We start from the raw sequence: 13,604 nt of genomic DNA, 5'->3' as shown, positions 1-13,604 counted from the left end.
GGACAGACATGGGTAGATTCCCTGTCTGTTCTCTAATCTTTTGTGCAATAAATTCACCTTAGCACTTAATTACACATATCCAAACAGGTGTCAGCGTTGTCGACGGAGACACCCTCTCACACACATATTTGCTCCATCTCCTCCTTAGGGGAGCCTTTTACCTCAGACATGTCGACACACACGTACCGACACACCACACACTCAGGGAATGCTCATCTGAAGACAATTCCCCCATAAGGCCCTTTGGAGAGACAGAGAGAGATTATGCCAGCACACACCCCAGTGCTATTAATCCAGGAATAACACAGTAAATTAATGTTAACCCAGTAGCTGTTGTTTATATTGATTTTTGCGCCTAATTATGTGCCCCCCCCCCCCCTCTCTTTTTACCCTCTTCTACCGTGTAACTGCAGGGGAGAGGCTGGGGAGCTTCCTCTCAGCGGTGCTGTGGAGAAAAAACATGGCGCTGGTGAGTGCTGAGGAAGAAGCCCCGCCCCCTCGACGGCGGGCTTCTGTCCCGCTTTCATGTACAATTTTTGGCGGGGGCTCATACATATATACAGTGCCCAACTGTATATATGCAAACTTTTGCCAAAGAGGTCTCTAATTGCTGCCCAGGGTGCCCCCCCCCTGCGCCCTGCACCCTTACAGTGACCGGAGTATGTGGGTGTAGTGTGGGAGCAATGGCGCACAGCTGAAGTGCTGTGCGCTACCTCAGTGAAGACTGGAGTCTTCTGCCGCCGATTTCGAAGTCTTCTTGCTTCTTTCACCCGGCTTCTGTCTTCCGGCTCTGCGAGGGGGACGGCGGCGCGGCTCCGGGATCGGACAACGAGGGTGAGATCCTGTGTACGATCCCTCTGGAGCTAATGGTGTCCAGTAGCCTAAGAAGCAGGACCTATCTGCAGAGAGTAGGGCTGCTTCTCTCCCCTCAGTCCCACGATGCAGGGAGTCTGTTGCTAGCAGAGCTCCCTGAAAATAAAAAAACCTAACAAAATACTTTCTTATAGCAAGCTCAGGAGAGCTCACTAAACAGCACCCAGCTCGTCTGGGCACAGATTCAAACTGAGGTCTGGAGGAGGGACATAGAGGGAGGAGCCAGAGCACACCAGAATCTAAATTCTTTCTTAAAGTGCCCATGTCTCCTGCGGAGCCCGTCTATTCCCCATGGTCCTTACGGAGTCCCCAGCATCCACTAGGACGTTAGAGAAAAGCTGAATAGTATAAAGCTATATACCTATAGCTGCACAAATAACCACCAATTGTCATCTCTGCATAAATAAAGTTCTGTTGTCATGGAAACATCTTTAATCCGTTACCTGACTGGGACAGGTAAGAAATGCAATAACAAAGTGAGAGAATTACAGTTTGAGGTTTAATATTCAGTTAATAAACCCCATAAACAAGACATACAGCAATGATCTTAGCAACACCTGAGAAAAGGTAGATCTTACAAAATATTAATAGCTCAAAAATTATTATATCAGTCCGTAGTATGTGTCAGTTTAATATCACACAATCTCACAGAAGAAGAGGTGGATTCCGGGGAAAACAAATGTTATTCTCAACAGAAAGACAAACTCTCGTCCGTTACATTCCATTTCTATAGCTCAATGCATTTACCCTCTAACAGTTACAGTACACTGCTTTATGTATAGGAGTGACACGCTTCAAGGCACTTCTGCTGTAAAGGGGATTGCTGTAGGAGGACGGCGTGAGGTTACTGGTCAGTGATCCTAGAAGCCAGTAGGACATCCACTGCCTGGGCTAAATTATCCACACATCCATCCGCAGTCACTTGAGGGTGGTTCTCATCACTAGGTCTAGAGGGGGGAGAGAGAGAGAGAGAGAGAGAGATCACGCTGCAATGTGGTGTAGGCAGAGACAGAGTTACAAGGAGTCCAGCAGGTGTGGACGGTGATCTCACCTGTACTTCCCTGTTCTGACGAGCACGGCTCGGATACCACAGCTTTGTGCTCCTCCGATGTCATTAACCACATCGTCCCCAATCATGACAGCCTGGGATCGGCAAGATGCAAGAGTCAATATTAGGAGCTGTCGTCCTAACAAAGCTATGGCAGTACATAGAACTCTACATACAGCAATAACATTTGAATTAATGGTTGAAACCAGAGGTTCTCAAACGCAGTCCTTAAGGCACCCCACAGTCCAGGTGTTAGGTATATCCCTGGCTCAGCACAGACGGTTAAATCAAATTGAATGAGGTGCTAATGAAGTTACCTGTGGGCAAGCATGCATAAACCTAAAATCTGGACCATTGGGGTGCCTTTAGGGCCGCGTTTGAGAACCTCTGGTTTAAACAGCTACACACAGCCTATCAGTTCTTTAGGAGGTAGTCACATTACTGAGGCACTCATAGCTGACGATGAGGCATGTGGATGTGAAGAGATCAGCTTTATACTGGGGTGTATTAGATCAGTCCACAATGTGTCTGCCCCCCAGTGTCACTGTAGGTACAGTATCAGGTGGTTTTATTTTGAAGTGTAGTTGCTTTGGGCATCACTGTTGTGCGATTGTCTGCATTCTTGTGCATCCGATGATCACATACTATAACCAAAGGTCAATGCAGGTGCTTTACACCGAGGATTTGGCTTGTACAATGCTCATGTGTATTGAACAGGACTTGCTGTGCTCATCAAAAGCACATGAAACTGTGCATGTATGTTTGATGCATTGCTCTATTCCACTCAATGTTGTCTTGTGCATTAAAAACATACATACTTCTCATGTGCTAAGCCGGGCTCCATTCACTGACGTTAATACATATAGGAGACAACACACAGGCATTTAATGTACTTGTTAACTATGGCCCTCATTCCGAGTTGTTCGCTCGGTATTTTTCATCGCATCGCAGTGAAAATCCGCTTAGTACGCATGCGCAATGTTCGCACTGCGACTGCGCCAAGTAACTTTACTATGAAGAAAGTATTTTTACTCACGGCTTTTTCTTCGCTCCGGCGAACGTAATGTGATTGACAGGAAATGGGTGTTACTGGGCGGAAACACGGCGTTTCAGGGGCGTGTGGCTGAAAACGCTACCGTTTCCGGAAAAAACGCAGGAGTGGCCGGAGAAACGGTGGGAGTGCCTGGGCGAACGCTGGGTGTGTTTGTGACGTCAACCAGGAACGACAAGCACTGAAATGATCGCACAGGCAGAGTAAGTCTGGAGCTACTCTGAAACTGCTAAGTAGTTAGTAATCGCATTATTGCGAATACATCGGTCGCAATTTTAAGAAGCTAAGATTCACTCCCAGTAGGCGGCGGCTTAGCGTGTGTAACTCTGCTAAATTCGCCTTGCGACCGATCAACTCGGAATGAGGGCCTATGTACAGATGGGATGCAGTCAGGATCCCGCCTGTTGGGATCCCGGCAGCCAGATTATTTCCGACGCCGGAATCCCGACACTATTCGGAATGCAGACACCAGCAACCCAAATAGGTAGACATTTCAGTGTTGGAATTCCAACAGCCGGGATGCCAAACGTTCTGAAGAGGTGAGCCGCTGGGTGGGTTGGGTGTGGGTGGTGGTTAGATTTACGCTGCGGGGGAAGGATAGGGTTAGGCTGCGCCCCAGGATGGGTTAGAGTGCGGGGAGAGGGGGTTAGGCACCCCCCTCAGAGGGTTAGGCTGCAGGGCGGGATGGTTAGGTTTAGGCTGTGGGGGGAAGGTTAGGGTTAGGCTGCCCCCCTTCGAGGGTTAGGGTTAGGCTGCGGGCGGGAGAGTTAGGTTTAGGCACTTACGGGGGAAGGTTAGGGTTAGGTACTAAGGGAGAGGTTACGGTTAGGCAGCAGGTAGGGAGGGTTAGGGGGGTAGGGTAGAGGGTATAACACCCCATACTCACCCCTGTTGGCTTCTTCGCAATTGGGATCCCGACGTCGGTATTTCGAACGTCAGTGTCCCGGCCCCCCGCTTTCCCTACTGAACCCGCACAGACACACGTGGATATCTTACCTCATGCGGCTGCACTCCCATCTCTGTCAGCGCAGACATGAAGAAGTTCTTAGACGGCTTTCCCACCACCTCGGCGGTGATATCACAGGCGTACTGATGGGGATAGAAGAGGGATTACAGAGATGTAGTAAGTTAGGCCTCAGACACATGGGGTGCATAAGTATACAAAGTCTATTACATGCATAGTCCATAAAAGAATAGTGTAACTGAATAGATCGATGCACACACATATTCTAAAAAGTGTTTCAATTGCGCCAATTTCAATGTCTCCTGTGCGTGATGGTAATATACAATGCAGGTGCTCGGGGATGCTCGTTAGGTACACAGGACACTATGCTGCTAGGGAGATCTGACACACGATAACGAACACGCATGTGGTATGGCTGTGGTAGGTTTGACCCGTGTCTTGGTGCTCACAGAAAGCTAACTGCTGTCTTACCTCTAGGGCTTTCATGTACGCCCCTACGTCTAACTTCAGGCCATCAGTTTCTTTATAGTAACGTCTACAAAATATAAATACACAGAAGTATCAGTTACCTCATCACCACACGAAACCCGAACGTACAGAAGTAATTAAGAAGTGAAACTACAAATTCCAATGCTACTAAAGCTGGCCATACAATTATGCGACGTCTTGGAACCGCCCGGCAGCTTCCCGGCGGAAGGATCGTATATGATACATTGTATGCAGTCCTTTTGCATACGATGTATCGTATGCGACCCCAGCCAAGGCTGCCGGTACGATATATCTTTAGTGCAGTACTTCAGATCTAGGGGATCCGATCCCATGCTCACTGGACCGTTCATCAGATCAGATCGGAGGTAAAGCACATGCCATTTGCCAGTTTTCACCCGATTTATCGACCCGAAACGTCGAAATCGGGCAAAATCACATTAGTGTATGGGCACCTTAAGTACAGTATGATCAACAATCAGACATGGTCACTATGCAGCCTATTCAGCATTATAGACAACAGTCTTACGATCAGAATAGCTGCCTTTCCGTGTGCAAAACAAATGCAGGGGCAGACTGCAAGCACTAAGGGCGGATTCAGAGGTGGACACTAAGCTCGCAAGAACAGGGCCTTCTCCCCTCATGTGCCCTTCCTTCTCTTAAGGAAGGTAGTCACAGAGCGATAATCTAAGCAATCTGACTAGATTGCTTAGATTTTAAGCACGATCGCTCCGTGTGTACCCCCTACAGCAATAGCGATGCGCAGCCCCGCGCATCGCTATCGCTGGTGCTAGATTGGCCTGCATGCAGGCTCTCAGGCTCAATCTAGCAGGTCACTTATTTCACCCGCTGGGTGAAATAAGCGCCCCCCCCCCCCCCCGCACGCTCAGCACACATCGCGCTGTGCTGAGCGGGGGGGAGAGATGTGTGTTGAGCGGTTCCTCAGCACACATCTCTCCCTAGATCTGCCCGTGAATACGGGCCTTTATCTATCTTATAGTCAATACTCCCTTTACTGGCACCTAATCCCTCATTTTCTGTATATACCTTGTTTTTGTCCTATATTGTCTCAAACTGTGTTTTTTTTCTTGTTTGCTCATTTGTTTATGTACTATGTAATGGGCGCTGTGGATCCCTTGTGGTGCCATATAAAAGATAATAATAATAATAATAATAATAATAATAATAATAATAATGATTTTTAGTCAAATAGGTGATTTGTTTTTGTACTGCGGATACGCTGAAGCCTCAGTGCACATGTCTAGTGATGGTGCTTGGGGGCTGCTGAGGGGAGAATTTACAAAATGGGGACGAGTGAGCCCTGTTCTGTAGGTGGGCCGAGGCCAGTGTAATTTGTTGTTATTATTATTACATTCTATTTATAGGGCACCACAAGTGGCTCGCAGCGAGGTGCACACGGCACACATTAGAACAATACAGGGATTACTGGCCTCTGCAGCGGAGATCTCACGGCCATTCTGAGTAACCTTAGGGTTGCTCGGATAGCTGGCGCCTGCCCAATGGTGATCCGATGCTGCATCTTCTGACGCAGCAGCAGATCATAGAAGCCGGCAGTGGGCGTCTTTTTACTTAAGACTCCTCTTGCAGCTTTTGTATATTATCCCGCAGGCGCTGCGTACAATGATGAGGTGGTTGTGTGTGATTACCGCCCACCTCTGAATCATACCTAAGTATGTACTACGTACAGCAGGACATATATGTAGTATCAGCCTTGCAGCATTGCTGTGTAATAGAAGGGTATGGGCCGTTGGGTCGACAGTCATTAGGTCGACATGTACTAGGCCAACAAGTCAAAAAGTCGACATGAGGTGGTTTTTTTTACTTTTTTTGGTGTCATTTTCTTCGTAAAGTGATGGGGAACCCCAATTAGTGCACTGTGTCCCCTCACATGGCGAGCGGGCTTCGGGCAAGGTGCCTCGCTCCGCTGCGCTCGGCACAGGTTACCGTTCCCAATTGTAGTCCACGTGGATTGTAAAGTATGAAAAAGTCCACATTTTTTTTTTAAGTGAAAAACTCATGTCGACCTTTTGAACTGTCGACCTAGTACATACGACCTAATGACCATGTTGACCTAGTCGACCTAATACATGTCGACCAATAGTGGTCGACCTAATGACTGTCGACCTAAGTGGTGTTGACCTCATGACCGTATCCCGTAATAGAATACTAGTATGTTGGACTCGTCAGTCGCTGGGTCTCTCTCACTCCTTCCTCTGTGCAGCACTTGGGGCACAGCACCAGCCACAGCATCTCACCCCCCAGCCACGGACTACAGTACTGAGCGGGCATCTGCTTCTCTAGGTTCCCCACTCCATCATAGCAGTGACAGTCATTAGGGATTGCTTACAGTGTGTGCTCCGGATCCCACTGCACAGGATGGGGACGGGACAGCTATTCTGGATTATATTACAGATATTCATTTTAAAAAGAAAAAAGTTCTTAAGTGACATTGTTAGTACATTGCAGATGTCCATTGTGTTTAGTATGAACCTAGTGATTAAATCATGCTCTTGGAGTTTGTTTTTTATAGTCATACCAGTGAACACCTCACCATATATAACCCAAATGTCAACCACAATACAAATTATAAAATATATACATATATACAAGTTCATGCACACTTAGCTAGTAGGCAGGCGGTACGCTGCTTTAGTGGAGTCTAGATGATTTTATTTGAGCGCATACTAGGTAAGTATACTAACAGGGCCGGCAACAGAAATCTTGGGGCCCTATACACTGACGTCTCTGGGGGAACCTATGTTTTGAACTTATATATATATATATATGTATATATATACATACACACACACACACACACACACACACACACACACACACACACACACACACACACATATTGTGGCGGAGCTGGTGTAGGTGGAGTCACCAAAGGAGCGGGGTCCCCGGGTGTGTAGCTTTATTGTTAGTTATTCTGGGGCTAGTTGCGCAGCGCCGGACCTATGGCTAATGCTGCTGACATCTGAATCAAATGAGGCAATTTTGACCTGTTTTGTGTCCCTCTGAACCTTGGGGCCCCTCTGAGCCTCGGGGCCCGGGATGGGTGTACCTTTTGAACCCCCCTGTCGCCGGGCCTGTATACTAAGCCTAACCTCCTACCTCCCTAACTCTCCCTCCCCGAGGCCTAACCCTCCCCGGTGGTGCCTAAACCAACCCCCCCCCCCTTCCCCGCTGCCTAACCCTCAGCAGCCCCGACATAATTAAATTCAGGATGCCGACAGTCAGGATTCCGGCACCAGCACTGCGATTAATGTCGGGATCCAGGTGTCGGTATTCTAAGCAGTTGTGGGATTCTGGACTCAGTATTCTGACTGGACGGCATCCCAAACGTCAGGATCCGGTGGTGGTGGTGGGAGGTGGTAGGGGGTTAGGATCCATATTACGTTAATAAATAAAAAATGGCGGAAAATAAGGATTTACATAGACAATACCCATTATGGAACATTTATAATTTGGTTTACATTTATTTTCTACAAAGTATTAATTCATAACTTACAGACAAAACCCCAGAAGGAACTAAACCGCTCACCCCTTTCCTAGAGATATGAGAACTGGTGTCTGCAGGCCAAGCAGCACTTGAAATGCTTTGTTCAGGTTCTGGTAAGAGAAGTTCTCTGCTGCATCTCCAAGTACAACACAGTTGGGTTCAGATTTATCAGTGGACTCAAACTCAGGCAGAAGGTCTGTAATGAGAGAGGAGGTTGGCGTTTACAGATATTTCATACACATCAGTGCATTTATCTTATCGGGACAGGTTTTAATTATTTTATAATTATACCCTTCAGCAATCTCACAACTAAAAAAACTTACGTAACATACAATAATATGTATATTTAGTTTAACGTCGCTGCATCTCGCAGCAATACTTATTATTATACTGACGTATTTACCAATACTCACTTGTGCGCCAAGGGCCGGTGGCTTAGGAGGACATGTACTAAGCAGTGATAAAAGTGGAGAAGTGAGCCAGTGGAGAAGTTGCACATGGCAACTAATCAGCATTGACGTAATATTTTTCTCTAACGTCCTAAGTGGATGCTGGGGACTCCGTAAGGACCATGGGGAATAGCGGCTCCGCAGGAGACTGGGCACAAAAGTAAAGCTTTAGAACTACCTGGTGTGCACTGGCTCCTCCCCCTATGACCCTCCTCCAAGCCTCAGTTAGATTTTGTGCCCGAACGAGAAGGGTGCACACTAGGTGGCTCTCCTGAGCTGCTTAGTGAAAAGCTATAAGGGGAAAAACACTTATATAAGGTTATCCCTGTATATATATAGCGCTCTGGTGTGTGCTGGCAAACTCTCCCTCTGTCTCCCCAAAGGGCTAGTGGGGTCCTGTCCTCTATCAGAGCATTTCCTGTGTGTGTGCTGTATGTCGGTACGTTTGTGTCGACATGTATGAGGAGAAAAATGATGTGGAGACGGAGCAGATTGCCTGTAATAGTGATGTCACCCCCTAGGGGGTCGACACCTGAGTGGATGAACTGTTGGAAGAAATTACGTAACAGTGTCAGCTCTGTATAAAAGACAGTGGTTGACATGAGACAGCCAGCTACTCAGCTTGTGCCTGTCCAGACGTCTCATAGGCCGTCAGGGGCTCTAAAGCGCCCGTTACCTCAGATGGCAGATATAGACGCCGGCACGGATACTGACTCCAGTGTCGACGGTGAAGAGACAAATGTGACTTCCAGTAGGGCCACACGTTACATGATTGAGGCAATGAAAAATGTTTTACACATTTCTGATAATACGAGTACCACCAAAAAGGGGTATTATGTTCGGTGTGGAAAAACTACCTGTAGTTTTCCTGAATCTGAGAATTTAAATGAGGTGTGTGATGATGCGTGGTTTTCCCCCGATATCAACTGATAATTTCTAAAATGTTATTGGCATTATATCCTTTCCTGCCAGAGGTTAGGGTGCGTTGGGAAACACCCCCTAGGGTGGATAAAGCGCTCACACGCTTGTAAGAACAAGGGCTCTACCCTCTCCTGAGATGGCCGCCCTTAAGGATCCTGCTGATAGAAAGCAGGAGGGCATCCTAAAAGGTATTTACACACATACTGGTGTTATACTGCGACCAGCAATCGCCTCAGCCTGGATGTGCAGTGCTGGGTTGGCGTGGTCGGATTCCCTGACTGAAAATATTGATACCCTAGATAGGGACAGTATATTATTGCCTATAGAGCATTTAAAAGATGCATTTCTATATATGCGTGATGCACAGCGGAATATTTGCCGACTGGCATCAAGTCTAAGTGCGTTGTCCAGTTCTACCAGTAGAGGGTTATGGACACGACAGTGGTCAGGTGATGCGGATTCCAAACGGCATTTGGAAGTATTGCCTTATTAAGGGGAGGAGTTATTTGGGGTCGGTCTTTCAGACCTGGTGGCCACGGCAACAGCTGGGAAATCCACGTTTGTACCCCAGGTCGCCTCTCAACATGAGAAGACGCCGTATTATCAGGCGCAGTCTTTTCGTGGGCAAGCGGGCAAAAGGTTCCTCATTTCTGCCCCGTGACAGAGGGAGAGGAAAAAGGCTGCAGAAATCAGCCAGTTCCCAGGAACAGAAACCCTCTCCCGCCTCTGCCAAGCCCTCAGTATGACGCTGGGGCTTTACAAGCAGAATCAGGCACGGTGGGGGCCCGTCTCAATGAATTTCAGCGCGCAGTGGGCTCACTCGCAAGTAGACCCCTGGATCCTTCAGGTGATATCTCAAGGGTACAAATTGGAATTCGAGACGTCTCCCCCTCGCCGTTTCCTAAAGTCGGCTTTACCGATGTCTCCTTCTGACAGGGAGACAGTTTTGGAAGCCATTCACAAGCTGTATTCCCAGCAGGTGATAATCAAGGTACCCCTCCTGCAACAGGGAACGGGGTATTATTCCACACTGTTGTGGTACCGAAGCCGGAAGGCTCGGTGAGACCGATTCTAAATCTAAAATCTTTGAACACTTACATACAGAGGTTCAAATTCAAGATTGAGTCACTCAGAGCAGTGATTGCGAACCTGGAAGAAGAGGACTACATGATGTCTCGGGACATCAAGGATGCTTACCTTCATGTCCCAATTTACCCTTCTCACCAAGGGTACCTCAGGTTTATGGTACAGAACTGTCACTATCAGTTTCAGACGCTGCCGTATGGATGGTCCACGGCACCCCGGGTCTTTACCAAGGTAATGGCCGAAATGATGATACTCCTTCGAAGGAAGGGAATTTTAGTTATCCCTTACTTGGACGATTCCCTGATAAGGGTAAGATCCAGGGAACAGTTGGAGGTCGGTGTAGCACTATCTCAGGTAGTGTTGCGGCAGCACGATTGGATTCTCAATATTCCAAAATCGCAGCTGATTCCGACGACTCGTCTTCTGTTCTTAGGGATGATCCTGGACACAGTTCAGAAAAAGGTGTTTCTCCCGGAGGAGAAAGTCAGGGAGTTATCCGAGCTAGTCGGGAACCTCCTATAACCGAGCCAAGTCTCAGTACATCAATGAGATGGTTCTGGGAAAAATGGTGGCTTCCTATGAAGCAATCCCATGCGGCAGATTCCACGCAAGAACTTTCCAGTGGGACCTGCTGGACAAATGGTCTGGGTCGCATCTTCAGATGCATCAGCGGATAACCCTGTCACCAAGCACAAGGGTGTCTCTCCTGTGGTGGTTGCAGAGTGCTCATCTTCTAGATGGCCGCACATTCAGGACTGGGTCCTGGTGACCACGGATGCCAGCCTGCGAGGCTGGGGAGCAGTCACACAGGGAAGGAATTTCCAGAGCTTATGGTCAGGCCTGGAGACATCACTTCACATAAATATCCTGAAGCTAAGGGCCATTTACAATGCTCTAAGCTCAGCAAGACCTCTGCTTCAAGGTCACCCGGAGTTGATCCATTCGGACAACATCACGGCAGTCACCCACGTAAACAGACAGGGTGACACAAGAAGCAGAAGGGCAATGGCAGAAGCTGCAAGGATTCTTCGCTGGGCGGAAAATCATGTGATAGCACTGTCAGCAGTATTCATTCCGGGAGTGGACAACTGGGAAGCAGACTTTCCTCAGCAGACACGACCTCCACCCGGGAGAGTGGGGACTTCACCCAGAAGTCTTCCACATGTTTATAAAACTCGACAAGTATTGCGCCAGGTCAAGGGACCCTCAGGCAATAGCTGTAGACGCTCTGGTAACACAGTGGGTGTACCAGTCAGTGTATGTGTTCCCTCCTCTGCCTCTCATAACCAAGGTACTGAGAATTATAAGATGGAGAGGAGTAAGCACTATATTCGTGGCTCCGGATTGGCCAAGAAGGACTTGGTAACCGGAACTTCAAGAGATGCTCACGGAGGATCCGTGGCCTCTACCTCTAAGAAGGGACCTGCTCCAGCAAGGACCCTGTCTGTTCCAAGACTTACCGCGGCTGCGTTTAACGGCAGGGCGGTTGAACGCCGGATCCTGAAGGAAAAAGGCATTCCGGATGAAGTCATCCCTATCCTGATCAAAGCCAGGAAAGATATAACCGCAAAACATTATCACCGCATTTGGCGAAAATATGTTGCGTGGTGCGAGGCCAGTAAGGCCCCGACGGAGGAATTTTCAACTAGGTCGATTCCTACATTTCCTGCAAACAGGAGTGTCTATGGGCCTGAAATGGGGGACCATTAAGGTTCAAATTTCGGCCCTGTCAATTTTCTTCCAAAAAGAACTAGCTTCAGTCCCTGAAGTTCAGACGTTTGTGAAAGGGGTACTGTATATACAGCCTCCTTTGTGCCTCCAGTGGCACCTTGGGATCTAAATGTAGTTTTTGGGTTCCAAAAGTCACAGTGGTTTGAACCACTTAAATATGTGGAGTTAAAATATCTCACATGGAAAGTGGTCATGCTGTTGGCCCTGGCCTGGGCCAGGTGCGTGTCAGAATTGGCGGCTTTATCCTGTAAAAGCCCTCATCTGATTTTCCATTCGGACAGGGCGGAATTGAGGACTTGTCCTCAGTTTCTACCTAAGGTGGTTTTCAGCGTTTCTCCTGAATCAACCTTTCTCTATCGTCCTAGTGGATGCTGGGGTTCCTGAAAGGACCATGGGGAATAGCGGCTCCGCAGGAGACAGGGCACAAAAAGTAAAGCTTTTTCCGATCAGGTGGTGTGCACTGGCTCCTCCCCCTATGACCCTCCTCCAGACTCCAGTTAGATTTTTGTGCCCGGCCGAGAAGGGTGCAATCTAGGTGGCTCTCCTAAAGAGCTGCTTAGAAAAAGTTTAGCTAGGTTTTTTATTTTACAGTGATTCCTGCTGGCAACAGGATCACTGCAGCGAGGGACTGAGGGGAGAAGGAGTCAACTCACCTGCGTGCAGGATGGATTGGCTTCTTGGCTACTGGACATCAAGCTCCAGAGGGACGATCACAGGTACAGCCTGGATGGTCACCGGAGCCACGCCGCCGGCCCCCTTGCAGATGCTGAAGTCAGAAGAGGTCCAGAATCGGCGGCTGAAGACTCCTGCAGTCTTCAAAAGGTAGCGCACAGCACTGCAGCTGTGCGCCATTTTCCTCTCAGCACACTTCACACGGCAGTCACTGAGGGTGCAGGGCGCTGGGAGGGGGGCGCCCTGGGAGGCAAATGATTACCTATAAAGGCTAAAAATACCTCACATATAGCCCTAGAGGCTATATGGAGATATTTAACCCCTGCCTAATTTTTCTAAATAGCGGGAGACGAGCCCGCCAGAAAAGGGGCGGGGCCTATCTCCTCAGCACACGGCGCCATTTCCTCTCACAGCTCCGCTGGTCAGGACGGCTCCCAAGTCTCTCCCCTGCACTGCACTACAGAAACAGGGTAAAACAGAGAGGGGGGGGCACATTTATGGCGATATTTTGATATAACAAAGCAGCTATAAGGGAGCACTTATTATAAGGCTATCCCTGATATATATATAGCGCTTTTGGTGTGTGCTGGCAAACTCTCCCTCTGTCTCCCCAAAGGGCTAGTGGGTCCTGTCTTCGTTAGGAGCATTCCCTGTGTGTCTGCTGTGTGTCGGTACGTGTGTGTCGACATGTATGAGGACGATATTGGTGTGGAGGCGGAGCAATTGCCAAATATGAGGATGTCACCCCCTAGGGAGTCGACACCAGAATGGATGCCTTTATTTATGGAACTACGGGA

At 48.4% G+C, this 13,604-nt stretch overlaps 1 protein-coding gene across 1 annotated transcript in view; it reads right to left on the bottom strand.

Annotated features, from left to right (window-relative positions):
- Positions 1-1,353: 1,353 nt before the first annotated feature.
- The window catches only part of LHPP (phospholysine phosphohistidine inorganic pyrophosphate phosphatase), a 117,198-nt gene continuing 104,947 nt past the window's right edge, over positions 1,354-13,604 (bottom strand). The window contains exons 3-7 of the mRNA XM_063962147.1: positions 7,991-8,144; positions 4,408-4,471; positions 3,969-4,061; positions 1,925-2,016; positions 1,354-1,820 (exon numbers count right to left, since the gene is read on the bottom strand). Of these exons, the coding sequence (XP_063818217.1) occupies positions 1,718-1,820; positions 1,925-2,016; positions 3,969-4,061; positions 4,408-4,471; positions 7,991-8,144 (506 nt within the window). The 3' untranslated portion in view covers positions 1,354-1,717. The remainder of the gene's footprint in view (positions 1,821-1,924; positions 2,017-3,968; positions 4,062-4,407; positions 4,472-7,990; positions 8,145-13,604) is intronic.

Source organism: Pseudophryne corroboree, chromosome 3 (genome assembly GCF_028390025.1).
Source record: "Pseudophryne corroboree isolate aPseCor3 chromosome 3, aPseCor3.hap2, whole genome shotgun sequence".
Classification (NCBI taxonomy): domain Eukaryota; kingdom Metazoa; phylum Chordata; class Amphibia; order Anura; family Myobatrachidae; genus Pseudophryne; species Pseudophryne corroboree.
The sequence above is the reverse complement of the archived record's forward strand: the minus strand, read 5'-3'. Positions and strand labels throughout refer to the sequence as shown.